Below are 17,069 nucleotides of genomic sequence, written 5' to 3' on the forward strand. Positions count from 1 at the left end.
CCCTACATCCCTCCCTATCTCTGTAACCTCCTCCAGCCCTACACCCCTCCCTATCTCTGTAACCACCCCCAGCCTCTACACCCCTCCCTACCTCTGCAACCTTCTCAATCACCTACACCCCCTCCCTATCTCTGTAACCTCTTCATTCCCCTGCACCCCATCCCTATCTCTGTAACCTCCTTCAGCCCCTACACCCCCTCCCTATTTCTGTAACCTCCTCCTGCCCCTACACCCCCTCCCTATCTCTGCAACCTCCTCCAGCCCCCACACCCCTCTCCATCTCTGTAACCTCCTTCAGTCCCTACACCCCCACCCTATCTCTGTAACCTCCTTCAGCCCCTACACCCCCTCCCTATCTCTGTAACCTTCTCCAGCCCCTACACCCCACACTATCTCTATAACCTAGTCCAGCTCCTACACCCCTCCCTATCTCTGTAACCTCCTTTAGACCATATACTCCTCCCTATCTCTGTAACCTCCTCCAGCCTCTGCATATCTCCTCCAGCCCCTGCACCCCTCTCCATCTCTGTAACCTTCTCCAGGCCCTATACCCCTCATGAGCTCTGTAACCTCCTCCAGCCCCTACACCCCTCCCTATCTTAGTAACCTCCTCCAGCCCCTACAGACTCCCTATCTCTGTACCCTCTTCCAGCGTCCAACACCCCTCCCTATTTCTGCAACCTCATCAATCCCCTACACCCCTCTCTATCTCTGTAACTTCCTCAAGCCCCTACACTCCTCCCTATCTCTGCAACCTCTTCCAGCCTCTGCATACCTCCTCCAACCCCTACACCATTCCCAGTCTCTGTAACCAACTCCAGCCCCTACACGCCTCCCTATCTCCGCATACTCATCCAGCCCCTACACCCCTCCCCATCTCTGTCACCTTCTCCAGCCCCTACACCCCTCCCTATGTCTGTAACCTTCTCAGCCCCTACTCCCTCCCTATCTCTGTAACCTCCTCCAGCCCCTACACCCCTCCCTATGTCTGTAACCTTCTCAGCCCCTACTCCCTCCTCATCTCTGCAACCTCCTCCAGCCCCTACACCCCTGCCCATCTCTGCAAACTCCTCCAGCCCCCAAACCCCTCCCTATCTCTGTAACCTTCTTCAGCCCGTAACCCCCTCCCTATCTCTGTAACCTCCTCCAGCCCCTACTCCCCTCACTATCTCTGTAATGTCATCTGGCACCTACAACCCTCTCTATCTCTGTGACCTCCTCCAGCTCTCACACACCTCCCTGTCTCTATAACTACTTCCAGCCCCTTTTGCTGGGTTATGATGTTCTTTTGAACAGCTGGTTCAGGCATGATGGGTTGAATGACCTCCTGTGTTTAGGGGAGACAATGGCCTAGTGGCATTATTGCTGGACTGTAAATCCAGAGACCCAGGTAATGTTCTGGGGCTCCAGGTTCAAATCCTGCCACGGCAGATGATGGAATTTGAATTCATAAATATCTGGAATTAAGAATCTAATGATGACTGCTTATTGATTGTTGGGAAAATCCCATCTGGTTCATTAATGCCCTTTAGGGAAGGAAACTGCCATCCTTACCTGGTCTGGCCTACATGTGACTCCAGACCCACAGCAATGTGCTTGACTCTTAACTGCCCTCTGGGCATTTAGGGGTGGGCAATAAATGCTGTTTAGCCAGCAACTCCCTCATCCCATGAATGAATAAAGAAATAAAAGAATAACCCCTCTGTGATCACACCCCTTCTGCCCACTTTCTCTTTTAATAATGGGTGTAAGATTTTGTTACATGCAGCTATGAGAGCGAGACGGGGTTCTCAGTATAACATCTCATTCCAAATAGGTTACCTGCAACACATTGCTACACTCCTTCAGCCCTGACACCCAGAGCAAGAGCTCGGATTACTAGGCTCGAGTCTCTAGAGTGGGCCTTGAGCCGATGGTCAACTGACTCAGAACCTGGGGGAGAGGCAATGGGCCCTGGCTCAAGAAAACACTAACAAGTCCAGAGCTCCTGGAGGAACAAGGCTGGCATTTGGATGGAGATAAAATGCAAACGTGGTCATTTGGTTGGCCTTTGAAGTTGAGTGGAACAACAGAATAATGAACAAGCATATCTCTGTCTGGTTCTGCTCACGCAACTGTTTAACATCAAATCCAGCCTCCGATTCGTGACCAAGTAACGTTTGTGATTAAAGGTCAGGCAGTTGTGAGCTTTCATTCTCTCTTCAATCTTTTTAACCTTTGTCCTTACTGTGTCTAACAGAACATGTCTGTTGTATTAAATCATGCTACAGTTCTTTCAGTCAGATTAAAGAACGTGTTCAGAGGAATTCTAGCACTTACGTCAGTAATCAACATATCCTCCTAGTCATGTCTCCCTTGTTTGTTTATCCAACTTTCCCTCTTCAATGTATGAATACTATTCCTCTTGCTTACTCCTTGTGGGACCAAGTTCCACATTTTCCCCCACTGTCTTGGTGAAGACCTAAATTCCCTGATGAGATTTATTAGGGGCTGTCTGAGATCAATGGCCCAGGGTTCTGGTCTCCATCACAGCAAATCTGGCCATTATCACCTTGCTGTTTGTGAGATCTCACTGTGCACAAATTGGTAACCCCATTGCTTGCATAACAATAGTGGCTATGCTTCAGACAGAGTTGTTCCAGAAAGAGGAGCAAATTACTGCAGATGCTGGAATCTGTAGTGAAAACAAAAAGTGCTGGAGATCACCGTGGGTCAGGCAGCATCCATGGAGAGAGAGGAAGCTAATGTTTCGAGTCTAGATGATGCTTCATCAGAGCTGACGTCAAGTGTGGAGGGGGCAGCATTTATGCAATATTGGGGGTGTGGAGTGCTGGGGAGAAAGGGTTTTGATAGTGTAGATTAAGTGATCAGAATGTGAGATTTAAACTACACTATCAACACCCTTTCTCCTTCAGCAGTCTACCCCAGCTCCCATTGTTGCATTAATGCTGCCCCCTCCACATTTTATGTCACCTCATGAAGAGTCTTCTAGACTTGAAATATTAATTTACTCTCTCTCTACGGATGCTGCCTGACCCGCTGTGATTTCCAGCACTTTTTGTTTTTGTTCCAGAAGGAGGCAGTTTGGTCCATCATTCCTACCCTGGCTGAACAATTTGACTCAGCACCAATTTCCTGCACATTTAGCCAACAGATAAACATCCAATGCTTCCTTGAATGCCTCAGTAGAACCTGACTCCATCACATTTCCAGGCAATGCTTTCCAAACTCTTTCCAGTTTCTTCCTTTGCAAATTACCTTACATCTATACCCGTTTGTTCACAATTCTTTTACAATCACACAGTTTCTCCCTGTTTACTCTGTCCTGACAACTAGTCATTTTGGAAACTTCTATCAAATCTCCCCTCACTCTTCTCCTCTCCATGGAAAACAATAGGGCTGCATGGTGGCTCAGTGGTTAACATTGCTGCCTCACAGCGCCAGGGGCCTGGGCTCGATTCCATCCTCGGGTGACTGTCTGTGCAGAGATTGCACATTCTCCCTCTGTCTGCGTGGGTTTCCTCCGGGTGCTCCGGTTTCCTCCCACAGTCCAAAGATGTGCAGGCTAGGTAGATTGGCCATGCTAAATCGCCCATAGTGCCCAGGGATGTGTAGATTGGATGGGATGCTCCAAGGGTCGGTGTGGACTTGTTGGGCCGAAGGGCCTGTTTCCATACGGTAGGGATTCTATGATTCTATGAATCCCAACATTTCCAATCTATCTCATAACTGGTGTCTCATTGCTGGAACCCTTCTTGTAAACCTCTTCTGCACTCTGTCTAATGCATTCACGTCCTTCCCCTACCATGATGCCTGGAAACTGTACACAATACTCCATCTGAAGACTAACACGTCATGTACAAGTTCAGCATCATCTCCTTGCTTACATACTCTATAACCATGTTAATGAAGCACAAGATGCTGTAAACTTTATTAACAGTTCACTCTATCTGTCCTGCCACCTTTAGTGATTTATGCACATATGCACCCAGACCTCTCTGCTCCTACACACCCTTTAGAAAAGTGCCTTTCTCACTGTTTCTCCATGTTCTTTCTACCAAAGTGCATTGTCTGCATTAAACTTATTCTGACACCTACCTGCCCACTCTAACTTGTCCTTTTGGAGATCTACACCATCCTCCTCACACTTTACAATTCTTCCAAGTTTCAAGTCATCTACAAACTTTGAAATTGTCCCCTGCACACTAAGAGCTCGATCATTAATATATATCAGGAAAAGCAATGGAATCAATACTGAATCCCGGAGAACTTACTAAAAACCATCTTTCAGCCTGAAAAGTATCCATTGAAAAATATCCATTCACCATTACTCTCTGCTTCCTATTGCTCAGCCAATTTTGTAAGAATGTGCTACTGTCCCTTTTATTCAATGACCTATAACTTTCCTCACAAATCTGTTGTATGGCACTGGATCAATCATATTTAGGAAATCCATCAACAGAATTACTTTCATCAGCCCTCCTTGTTATCTCTTCCAAAAACTCCAGCAACTTAATTAAACGCTACTTTCCCTTTTGAAATCCATGCTGATTCTTCCAAATTAACCCACATCTATCCATGTGACTATTAACTCAGTGCTGAATAACTTCCTAGAAAACTCTCCACCAGTGAAGTGAAATTGGCTGATTTGTATTTGCTCGGCCCCTTTCAACATTTTTTGAAGAAGGGCATAATGTTTGCAATTCTCCAGTTTTCTGTCACTTCCCTTGAGTCTTGGGAAGACTGAGAGATTGTGGTTGGTGTCTATGCTTTTTCCCTCTCTCAAGTCGTTCAAAATTCTTGAATGCATCTCATCTAGACCTGGTTCCTTGTCAACTTTACATACTGACAGCCTATCCAATATCCTTCCCAATTTTAAACCATTCTAAATGACTGAGTTTTCTTCTCCATCACCAGAGCCTGGGCAGCATCTCACTTCTCAGGAAAGGCAGATGCAAACTATTCATTTAACACTTCAGCCATGCCTCTTGCTTCCATGTGTAAACCTATGTTTTGGTCCCTAATCAGCCTCCTCCTTTTTTTTTAAACCACCTTTCTGACTAGTTATGTGCCTATAGAAAATATTGGGACTTCCCTTCAAGTTAACTTCTAGTGTCTTTTCATAATCCCTCTTTGCTTCAATTCATTGTTTTTACACCTCCCTTCTGAACCGTCTGTACTCCTCTTGGTTCTCAATGGCATTTTCTACCCCCAACATCTGACATTGTAATCTCCATTTCCTTTCTCATCTGGGAAGTAGAGTCATAGACATGTACAGCATGGAAACAGACCCTTCGGTCCATCTCATCCATGACCAGATACCCTAAATTAATCTAGTCCCATTTGCCAGCATTTGGCCCACATCCCTCTAAACCCTTCCTGTTCATGTACCCAGATGCTTTTTAAATGTTGTAATTATACCAGCCTCTACCACTTCCTCTGGCAGCACATTCCATACACACACCACCCTCTGCATAAAAAAGTTGCCCCTCAGGTCCCTTTTAAATCTTTCCCTTCTCACCGTAAACCTATGTTCTCCAGCTCTGGATTCCCCTACCCTGGGGAAAAGACCTTGACTATTCATCTTATCCATGCCCCTCATGACCCCATAAGGTCAGCCCTCTGACGTTCTCTGGGTTTGTTTGCCCCATCCTTCCCTTTTGAAATATTATACTTCACTTATGCCCGAACCATCTCTTCATTGAAAGTAGCCCATTGTTCAGTTACCATTTTCTCCTGACATCCCTCAGTTCCAGTCTATCCAGCCTAGGTTTGTTCTTGCACCATTGACTTTGGCTCTCCACCAGTTGGTTATTCATACCCTGGGTTTTTTTTTCCACTATCCTAAACATTATAATACAATGATTACTGTCCCCAAATGCTCCTTCACTGACACATAGTCCACCTGGCCCAATTTGTTCCCAAGCTTGCATCCTATTTTGTTGAACTGGACATATATTACTGTAGGAAATTCTCCTGAACACAATCTAAGAATATTTGCCCCTTGCTTTTCTTTACACTACCACTATCCCAGTATTTATTCAAGCAATTAAAATTCCCCATTATAATTACTCTGTGATGTTTGCATCTCTCTGTAATTTCCTTGTAGACTCAATATCTTTCCCATTAGTTTGCTGGTTTATAGAGTATACCAAGCAAGTAATTGCATCCTTTATGTTCCTTAGTTCTAACCAAATCAGCTCTGATCTTGATCTCTCTGGGACATCCTCTTTCTGGAGTAACTACAACGCTCTTTTTAACCAATGCTTCAGCCCTCCTTTCTTCCATTTCCTGAATACTCTGTAATCAGGAACACTTCACACCCATTCCTGCCACATCTCAGTCAATAGCTGTGTCTTTTATCATCACAACATCATAATTCCACATGGCAATCTGTGCCTGAACTCACTGATCTTATTGACTATACTCTGGTGCATTCACATATGTGCAGTGTATCCTTGATTGAGACTCCAATTCTATCTTCCTTTCTGCAACTTCATCTATTAACATACCATTCTCTATTCCAACACTATCTGATGTTATATGTATCTCGTTGGCTATGAGGCTTTTCGGGATAACCTGCGATAGTGAAAGGAACTAGAAAAATTCAAATTCTCTTTTCTCTTTTACCCATGTTGGATGGTACGAGAAGAAAATGTTCATTCTCCTGTCACTTGCTTTTTGGTTAGTATTATGTCCATGCCTGACCTGCCCACAGAATTGCCCATGAACTAAGAAATTGTACGTTGCTCCATTTTTAGTTTTTATAGTTTTAAAAAGTTTTTCTAGAGTTTCAATTTCAAATAATCAGCAGCAAGCTTCCACGTTAAACAAGATAACAGTTAGGATATTGCAAAATTACTGAAGTTATTCAAGTGATGAGGATTAGCTAAAAATACAGTTACAAAGATTAAAAGTAGGTAAAGATAAAGGATACTTATAAAAGCAAAAGCAACATCAGTCTTTAAAATCTTTGCAGGCGTGTTATTTTTTGAAATTTCTTTTTCTGAAATGAAGGGGTTTGAAGATTGAATTTGGATTCAACAGCTCTGTTGGTTTACATAGTTGAATAGTCAGTGAATTTAGCAGGTTAGCAAGATGAGAGAGAGGGAGAGATAGTTATTTTTTCACTTTTCACTAGTTCCGTAGTTATGTCACTTACAAAGTGCCTGGACTGTTTCAACAGTGCAAGTTACTTTCTGAACGCTGACCATCTTGTGCTCCCTTTGGCTCGATACCCTCTCTGATAGGGTCTCCCAGAGTTCTTCTGCGAATTCTGCTTTCACAACCTGTCTTTATCACAGGCCAAATCAAATGGCGGTTATGTTATCTTCAAATGAGCCATTATTTCACTAAGCATTCTCCCAGAAGCTTTGAATTCTCTCACATGTTTAGAAGGACCCATTACGTTGTTTGAGGAATAATCGAATTCTAAAGGGCTGCCTATTGTGGCCGATGTTGATCTATTACAGCTCAAAGGCTTTGTAACAGATATTGTCTGCTGTGACTTGCATCTTGAAAGGATTTTTAAAACTTAACAGAGGGTTGTTTATCAAGTTACAGATTATAAAGTGGAAATGTTATTTTAACAAGAGATTTTCCTAACAATCTGCAAAATCATGAATTCACCGTTGTGGCAGCTAGCCTAAGACTTTGTCGCTGGGGCAGTGAGCAGAGAGCTCATGTAAACCCAGGGTCTGACATATTCAGGGAAATGAGAATCATTTCTGCATTTGGTTTCTCCAGTGTAGAGTAGGCCACATTGGGTGCAGCGAATACAATACACAAGATCCTCCTCCAATCTTGTGTACTGTATTTGTTGACCCCAACCTTCCTGCAGCCAGTCATTTCAACACAGTGTCCTGCTTGCATGCCCACATGTCTGTCCTCAGCATGCTGCAGTGTACCAGTGAATCACAACGCAAACTGGAGGAACAATGTCTCATCTCCACACCAGGCACTTTACAGCCTTCTGGACTTAATATTGAGTTCAACACCTTCAAATTGTGAACCAACTCCCATTTCTTCCTTTTTTTTAAAAGCTTTACTTGTTACATTCTCCCATTTCTTCCAGCTTTACTTGTTACATTTTCTGTTATCATGTCCTCTCTCCCATCCCCCCACCCCAGTGGGACTGTCTTCTCTTTCAAGTCTGACAGTTAGACACACCATTGTTCCGCCACTCCCACATTCCCATCACTTAATCTGAACTATCAACATCTTTCCTCCACCAGCACTCCGCACTCCACCAGCCCCACACCCCCTCGCAACTCTTCCATAAACGCTGTCCCCCTCCACACTTCACCTCAGCCCTTAAAAAGTCATCTAAAAACATTGGCTTGCTCTCTCTCCATGGATGCTATCTGCGTTGCCGTGATCTCCAGCATTTGTTGTTTTCAAATCACTTGTGGTCAAATCACTTGATCGGCTCCCTAACAACAACCACATTCTAGGGCAGGTTATATGGGAAGAAAGAATAGGGACTTGTGAGGAAGATACTGCAATAATGATAGGTGATTTTATTCCCAATTTTGGACAAAGATTGGCAAAGCAGTTTGAAAGCGGAGCTCTGGAGTTTTTTGGGATAATTTCTGAGCACAGCATTTTCTAGATCCAACCAGACAGCAGATATACTGGATCAAGTCGTGGAACGATTTATTATTCATTAATCATTAATTAGTTCTGAGTGCCCCCCAGATCAAATTTCATGTTGAGGGAGAAAGACGCGAGTTTTTAAAACGTGAATAAAGACAACTCTAAGGGGAAAGAAGACAGAGCTGACTAAAAGAAACTTGCAGAAGTATGGGATAGATCAGTAGAGATACAGAGACAGATATTTAAGGAGGTATTTCATTACACTGTTTGTCTTCAATGGGTTTAAATGGGCTGAGTGGCCTCCCAGTTACAAGAGGACAGGAACAGATTTTCCCTAAATACATATTAACTCCTGTGTTGTTTTTACAGGGTGCCAGAGGGCATTGACATTTCCTGCTCACCTGAAGGGAACACAGGCCAACATTCTCCCTGTGGATAACTGCAACTTCCTCGCCTTCACTGCCTGCATCTGGGCAAATCCAAGCAGGGCAATGGAGGAAGCAGTGCTCTTCTCCTACTGCACTGAAGAAAATGGCACCGGATTCCAGCTCTACCTCAGCCAAGGCTCAGTGTGGTTCACAGTGGACTCTGTGGAAGTACACACTCAGACAGGCCTCTGGGGAAAGTGGACACACTACTGCGGGATCTGGGATGGTGGCTCTGGGAACATCACGCTGGTAGCCAATGGTCAGGTGATGGCTTCACGCAGCCTGACCGCCCGGCTACGCACAATCCCTGGTGGAGGAGCTGTACAGCTGGGCCATGTGAGCACCAAATGCCAGGTGGGCGAAAACAGCAAGGTACCCACTGCATTTAGTGGAAAACTGACTGGCTTTAACCTGTGGGACGCAGCCATCACAGAGATGAAGGTCAGCCTTTTGGTGCAAAACAATGGGTGTGACTTCAAAGGGAACATGGTGGGGTGGGATGTTTCTCCAATAACTGTGGGGGCTGGTGTGCTGATCCAGTAGAGAAACATTCCGTTCCACTCCTTAACAGAACTTCATGTCACAGATTCAGAAAAAGAAATCCCTCCCTCCAAAAGAAAACTGAACTATGTTAATTCCTTACAGCAGACATTTTATTAAATGAAAAATGGTCTTGCATCTGGTCAAGCAGCCATTTTGAAAACTCCATTTCATTTGGTGCCTGGCCTATCCTATATTGCAAAACCAGTCATACACCACACAACAAAAAAACAGCTTAAACATTAAACAGAGGTTTTGAGTCAAGCAGCTGACATGCAGTCAGAAAGTATCACAGATTGCACTTGCTTGGGGTGCCATTTTTAACGGGACTCCTTCATTGCACCATGTTCCGTCTGGCTACCCAGGGTCTGCAGTGAAATCTATTCATGGACACACTACCCGGTTTGTGAAGATAGAAACCGGAAACGGATGTTTATTGTCCCCCATCCCAAATGATTTGGTGCCCCCTTCAGGTGAGTAATTTTGATGCAATGGGGATTTCTTTTATATATACACAATATTCTTACAAACTAGCATAACAAATAAACATTTTGCTTTTTAACATAACAGGATACAAAGTTTCCCAATTTAGAGCTTTGTGTAGTTGAAGTTATGCATGTTTAAGCCTATCTACATAAATGCATTGTGGATTTTCTGTCAGAAGTAGGATATTACTGCAAGAAGCTGATTTACAGAAACTGGACCCAACTGATTCATGCCCCTAACTCAATCGATACTATTCCCCCAACCACTTGGAGCGACTTCCATATTGCCCCCACTCACTGGGTGTTGAATTCCTGATGGAATTTCTTGGTGACAATTTTTATTGATTGTCCGAAGCTCTAGTCGCCCCTTGAGGAAACATCTTCTCTACGTTCATCCTTTGTCACTTTGCCTTCATAATGTTTGTCACCTCCAACAGGTCACCCCCTCAGCTACAGAAATAAGCCCCACCATGTCAGGTGATCACTTAGTGGTAATGCCAACAGACTAGCAACCCAAAGACAGGCTAATGCTCTGGGGACATGTGTTCAAATCCTACCATGGCATCTGGTGGAATTTAAATTTGATTAAAGAATCTGGAATTAAAAGTTAGTCTCAATAACAGGGACTATGAAAAGATCACCAGTTGCTGCAAGAAACTACCTGATTCACTGATGTCCTTTAGGGATTGAAATCTACCTTACCAGGTCTGGACCTACATGTGACTTTAATTTGGTTGATTCTGAACTGCCCTCTGAAGTGGCTGATTAAAGCCACCCTGTTCAAAGGGCAATTAGGGCAACAAATGCTAACTGTGCCAGCGATGCCCAAATCCCATGAAAGAGTAACAAAAACAAAAGATGATAGCTCAGTCCAGAAAATATTAGGGAGCACAGGTAACCTTTTCTAAGGTTGAACACATTGAGGAACAACACCTCTGGGTTAAACAAATCGGACAAAATCAACTGGTAAAACAGAAAAACTCAGTCCCCAACAACTCGGATGCTCTTTTAAGTTCAGCCACATATGTTTTATTAAACATTTCAAATAGACAAAAATAATCAACTATTTAAATATATTTGCCAAATGCACATTATTTGAATAAAAAGGACTGCCACAAAATATGTGTATCCTCTCTCTCACGTTGTGTATATTAATAATGATAGGCACTTTCTGTCTCCAAAGCATCACTTCGTGTGGTAATCACTGTTCACATTTACTCCCAGGAACAAAACACTGTGCAGGCTGGAAATCTGAAGACAGAAATATCACTGAGTCTCAATGGTGCCTTGTGGGGTGGGTGGGGAAAGAGAGAGAAATAGAAAGAATGAGGGGTATTAAAGAGCAGGGTTGAAGGAACAGGACAGAACGTGGTGGGGGTGGGCCAGGAGAGAAGCTCAGTATTAGTAAGTCTGCAGAGCATGTGTGAGCTGTTTGAGGCACATGATAGTGACAGGCTATCGTAGGGGAGAGGGGTGAGGAGTGAGAGTGTGAGAGAGAGAGACAGAAACAGAAACAGAGACAGAGAGAGAGACAGACAGACAGACAGACGATGCACAGCTATTATCCAGGGAAGACACCTCACTGTGCATGAGGGCAAGGTAAACTTGACTGCAATGCCTCAGTGGCTGAACAGCTCCCCATTACGTGCTGCCTGGGCTGAGGTAAAGAACAAACCAGTTTGTTCTCCAGCAGGAGGGGCTATACATTCATGCATACAAGCTATTGATGATGAACCATGAAGAACAAACTGGACAAACGCTTTCCAAGTTCCCTAAATCAATCAGCTCTCTACTTCAAAATAATTCAAAGATGCACTGGGAAAGCAAATCCTCTGAGGCTCAGTTTATGTGCTCTTCTGTTAGCAGTTGCTATTGATAAGTCATTAGATTTATAGATCTTGGCTGGTTTTTGTGGGGTTGAGTGTAGGAGAGGTGATGTATTGACCTGAGCACCGTGGGAGGCCTCATGCATCCTGTTGGAAGAGGGAAGGACCAGAAGAAACCTGGAACAGCCAATGGCCTGACTCAGAAGGCACTGTCCAGCTTGTTCCATCATCTCAGTTAACTTCACAAATAATCTTCAAAGAAACAAGCCCCTGCCATCAATGCAAAACGATAAACAAGGTGTTGGCTGAGTGGAAGCCTGGGCAGGGGGCAGGTAGGCTTACAGTCCTCACGGTGCAATACACGTTGACCACGCACTCAGGACCAGGCACGGCTTCAAACAGCCAAGCTCTGTCTCACATATACTGTGGGCTTGACACGCTGTCCATTTCAACCTCAATGGAAACGATGTGGTGCCCAGGGATCATGGCCAGACCCAGCACTCGTGGCTCACCATGTGCCAAGGAATCTGCAGTCAAATAAAGTACACATCATTCCTCTTGGCCTCACCTTCTGCAGAAACAGATTACAAGCTCGGAAGAATCATGTTCAATCTTTGCAATGTCCTCAAAATATGGCTCTGGCCACCACATACAAGATGGAGATATACCATTGTTGCAGGCAATGTCGGAGAGAGCCTTAAGGCTGGTGACGATTCTCAACAACTTTCATTGGTCAATATGCTTAGACCCCACTTTGTGCTCCCACACTATAGGCAAGATGTGAGAGTCCAAGAAAGGGTGCGGAAATCCAATCCCTACAGTGTGGAAGCAGGCCAATTCGCCCATTGATTCTGCACCAATCCTCTGAAGAGCCTCATCCCACCCAGATCCATTCCTCCCTGCCCTATCCCCATAACCCTGCATTTACCCTGGCTAACCCACCTAGCCTGCACTTTTCTGGACACTTCGGGCAATTTTGCATGGCCAATCCACCTAACCTGCACATCTTTGGACTGTGCATGTGCTGAGGCAGCACATGCTAACCACTGAGCCACCGTGCCAAGATTTCTCCCGAATGATTCCAGGGATAAGGGGGCTTTAGTGATGAGATTGGGATGGAGAAGCTGGGCTTGTTCTCCTTAGAGCAAAAGAGATTGAGCGGAAATTTGATTGAGATATTTGAGGCAATAGGTGGTTTGAATAAGACAGGCAAAGAAAAGCTACACCCATTCGCTGATTGTCAATGTTCATCGATGTGAGGTTTTAGGACAGAAAAACACCTGAACCAGATGCCTGTTGCTGACCCACCCTCACAGGTTCCTGTCATTTACCACCCCCATCTGGCAGGTTCCTGTTCTTTATGCTCCTCCCAACCCCAGGCAGGTTCCTGTCCCTCACCACCACCACCCCGCCCCCCTTGTCCCTCACCACCACCCCCCCGCCCCCCTTGTCCCTCCCCCCCCCCCCCCCCCCCCCCCCCCCCACCATACTGCCTCTGCCTCTGCAGATTGCTATTCTTTACCCTCTCCCTGCACTCCTCTTCCACCCACAGGTGCCTGTTATTTATCCTCTTTCCACCCTCCTCATAGGTCTTGTCACTCACTCTGGAACACTTCCCCAAGTCTCTCATCCTCCAGTCACAAGCTACTGTTTACCTGTCGGTTTCAGGTACTCTTGGGCTGAGCCCAAAATGACGTTGCAGTCCCGGTCGGTGCACAGGAAGAGACCAATCAATGTCCTGCCATCAGTCATTTGGATCCTCATGCTTTTGTTCAGTAAGCTCTCCAACATCTGCCTGGAGTTTGAGGCCACATTGCTGTCTGCCATATCCTGCCTGAAGAAACAACAGACAAGGTCATTGGGATCTGCAGCTTGCTAACTCTCGGCTCATCACCCAAGCTCACAGTAACTCACTGTGTTACCTGCATACATTCACAATACAATAACCCAACAGTCAGCATCTCAGGAAGCCTTGCCTTCCACTCCCTTTGGCCCTTCACAGCCAAAGCTGCTAATGTGAATGCCAATATGCACATAGCATGATCCCACACCAACCCAAAATCTGTTTCAATGTTACTGACACAGGGATAAAGGCAACGACAGGTTGAATGGACATTTCTTGCAGCATTCTCCAGTACTATTGGAATGAGCTGTTCAAGACTTGCACATGTGCACACACTCAGAAGCACAATAACATGTGTACAGTCATAAGCACATGTACACAATCATAATAATATGCACATACTACTGCATCTATGCACACGCTGGTCACAAATGGGGACACATGGAGTCCCCACTCGCCTGATGCCCTCAACCTCCAGTGATCGCGATCACCACCCCCATCATTCTTCACCTCAATGGCCTCTTACCCCTGGGCATCTTCACTCTAATAGCCAGTCCTTCACGATGCCCCCTCTCATCTTCCCCACTCAAGCAGTTCCCCCAACTCCTGATTCAACCCGCACCAGCGTTCATTCTCTTTCACCCCACTCCAAGTTTCTTCCCCTGATCTGCAGGTTCTGCTGCTTCCTATGCCCCAGTTTCCCTCACTCCCCTGGCTTCCCCTCTATCCCCAGTTCATTCTCCCAACATACTCCATCCCCAGGTTTCTCCCAACCCCACTGCCAGGTTCTACGCCTGGCCACCACCTCCCAATCACCAGGTTTCTACTGCATATCTCCCCCCTCATTCCCTCCACCCCCAGTTCCTCCAGCTCTCTCCACTATCCTCTGGATGCCCCCCTTCCCACTATAACCCAAATCCACATTCTCCACCCACCTATCCCATTCCTTCCTACTTTCTCCCCAACCTCCTGGTTTGATCCCCCTCCCACTTATGCCCCAATTCCCATCCCTTCTCTATTCCACTAGTTATCTCCTCCATCCACTGTACATCCCAACCCCAATTCCCCTGTTCATCCCTCCCAGTCATCCCCCAATTCTAACCCTCCCCACCCTACCACCTATCTCTCTTCCTTTCTCTCCCCAGGCTCCCCCAACCCAACGTCCTTGCCCCATCTCCCAGTTCCCTTTCCTCTCTGCATCCTCCCCTTGTCCCCAAATCCTAAATCCCTCCTCCCACTATCCCACAGATCCCCTCCAACCCCAGGTCTCTTCCTTCCTCACCCTGTTCTCCTTCATCTCCCATGCACTCCCTCCCCTCCACTCACCCCATTCTCCCAACCTACTCCCCTGGTTCCTCCCACACCCCAGTGCCTTCTCCCCCTCCTCCTACTCCCAGTGTCCTCTCATCCCCAGCCCCCTACCTTCTCCCTTGTGCCCTCTTCCTCTTCTTCCCCCCCATTATCACCATCCCTACTCTTTCACCCCATCTCCTTTTTACTTCCCACCCCTCCCTCTCTGCCTGCCTTCTCCCCCATCTTCCAAGGTCCTGCCAACCCATTCCCACCACCATCTCTCCCAGCTCCCTCCCTCCTCCTGCCCTCTCCAACTCACCCAATCCCCTGGTTTCGTCCTGTCCTATTTCCTTCGCCCTCTCTCACTCCTTTGCATGCCCAATCATTCCCAGGTCTGCCTCATCATACTCTGGTCCAATTTCCACCTCACCCCTGTCCCATCTTCATGATCACACCCCATTACGTCCTTCTGCCCAACTCCCCCATCACATGCCAGTGCGACCAATCTCCCTGCCGACCTCCCCATCACACACCAGAAAGCCCTCCAGCCCATCTCCCCCATCACACTCCACTGCCACCCACCCCCATACCCCAGTTATTCCCATCACACCCCAGTTCCTGCCATCTTTCCACCATCTCTCTCCCTTCACCTTACTGATTTGAATGAGGTCAGCCGGGTGGACCTGATAAAATACAAGTTCCCTGACTGGGGCTGTCAATGTTGTGGTTGGTTGGCTCGCCGAGCTGGCTCATTGTTGTTCCGCAAACGTTTCATTACCCCGCTAGGTAACATGATAAATGCAGCCTCCGATGAAGCGCCGTTGTGATTTCCCGCCTATTATTTAAACTCTGGAGTCCGTTGAGCTGGGTTACCTCACTTCCGGTTTTCCTTCTCAGTGGAGTGTCTATGGGGTCAAGCTCTATGTGTTTTTTGATGGCTTTCTTCGTGGAGTACCAGGCTTCTAGGAACTTCCGTGTTTGTCCCTGCTTTGTTTGTCTCAGGATCTTGGTGCTGTCCCAGTCAAATTGGTGGTTCTCCTTATTCATGCGGAGAGAGATGAGTGAGTATTGGTCATGTCTTTTTGTAGCCAACTGGTGTTCATGTACCCTTGTTGTTAATTTCCTTCCTGTTTGTCCAACGTAGTGTTTGTCACAGTCTCGCAGGGAATCCTGTATATGACACTGGTCCTGTCCGTAGTGGGTCTTTGGTTCGGTTGAGCAATTGTCGTAGGGTTGATATGGGTTTGCGTGCTACTCTGATGCCCAGTGGTCATTCAGTCTTGTGGTTAGTTCCGATGTATTCCTGATGTAAGGTAACGTGATGAGTGTGTTGGAGAGTGTGGGACAAGCAAAGCAGAGACAAGCACGGGAATTCCTAGAAGCCTGGTACTCCACAAAGAAAGCCGTCAATAAACACCTAGAACTAGACCCCTTCTATACTCCATTGCGAAGGAAAATTTGAAAGTGAGGTAATCCAGCTCAATGGACCCCAGAGTTTAAATAACAGGTGGGAAAACACAACAGTGCTTCATTGGAGGCTGCATTTATGATGTTACCTAGCAGGGTAATGAAATGTCTGCGGAAAAACAACGAACCAGCTCAGCAAGCCAACCAATCACAACATCCACAACCCGACCTACAAATCTACTGTAAAACCTTGGGGCTGTTAACGTGATCCAATCAAGAGCCTGGATGACAGACATAAACAGGAGTGTCAGAGATAACACAGTAGGCCAGGCAGCATCAGAGAAGCAGGAAAGTTGACGTTTCGGGTCGGGACCTGGTCATTCTAGGAGCTGGCTCAGTGTACTGTACTATACACGTAAATAAAGGATGACTTGGTGAGGGGATACCAGTCTTTATGGAGTTATTTCAGTTATCACTTTTGCTGTTTCTCTCCTCTCCCCATGACTACTCCCCCCCCCCCCCTCTCTTTCCTGTCTCCCCCACTACCCCCCCATCTCCCTTCCCATTTCCCTCACCCCCCACAGTGTCTCTGTCCCCACCTCGCCACTGTCTCTCCGTCCACCCCCTCGCCATTCCCCCCTCCACCGCTCTG

At 46.3% G+C, this 17,069-nt stretch overlaps 2 protein-coding genes across 10 annotated transcripts in view; one reads left to right on the forward strand and one right to left on the reverse strand.

The window, feature by feature from the left end:
* The window catches only part of LOC125487804 (pentraxin-related protein PTX3-like), a 35,382-nt gene extending 24,206 nt beyond the window's left edge, over positions 1 to 11,176 (forward strand). For all 5 annotated transcript variants that reach the window (XM_048620078.1, XM_048620075.1, XM_048620079.1 and 2 more), the window contains one exon: positions 8,965 to 11,176. In XM_048620078.1, the coding sequence (XP_048476035.1) occupies positions 8,965 to 9,566 (602 nt within the window). In that variant the 3' untranslated portion in view covers positions 9,567 to 11,176. The remainder of the gene's footprint in view (positions 1 to 8,964) is intronic.
* The window catches only part of naa38 (N-alpha-acetyltransferase 38, NatC auxiliary subunit), a 6,761-nt gene continuing 746 nt past the window's right edge, over positions 11,055 to 17,069 (reverse strand). For 3 of the 5 annotated variants that reach the window (XM_020524166.2, XM_048620082.1, XM_048620084.1), the window contains exons 2-3: positions 13,530 to 13,708; positions 11,055 to 12,401 (exon numbers count right to left, since the gene is read on the reverse strand). In XM_020524166.2, coding sequence (XP_020379755.1) covers positions 12,289 to 12,401; positions 13,530 to 13,701 — 285 coding nt within the window. In that variant the 5' untranslated portion in view covers positions 13,702 to 13,708 and the 3' untranslated portion in view covers positions 11,055 to 12,288. Of the gene's footprint in view, positions 12,402 to 13,529; positions 13,709 to 16,666; positions 16,920 to 17,069 lie in introns of those variants that run through there. The other 2 variants (XM_048620081.1, XM_048620083.1) reach the window with 2 other exon arrangements.

Source organism: Rhincodon typus, chromosome 45 (genome assembly GCF_021869965.1).
Source record: "Rhincodon typus isolate 14 chromosome 45, sRhiTyp1.1, whole genome shotgun sequence".
Taxonomy (NCBI): domain Eukaryota; kingdom Metazoa; phylum Chordata; class Chondrichthyes; order Orectolobiformes; family Rhincodontidae; genus Rhincodon; species Rhincodon typus.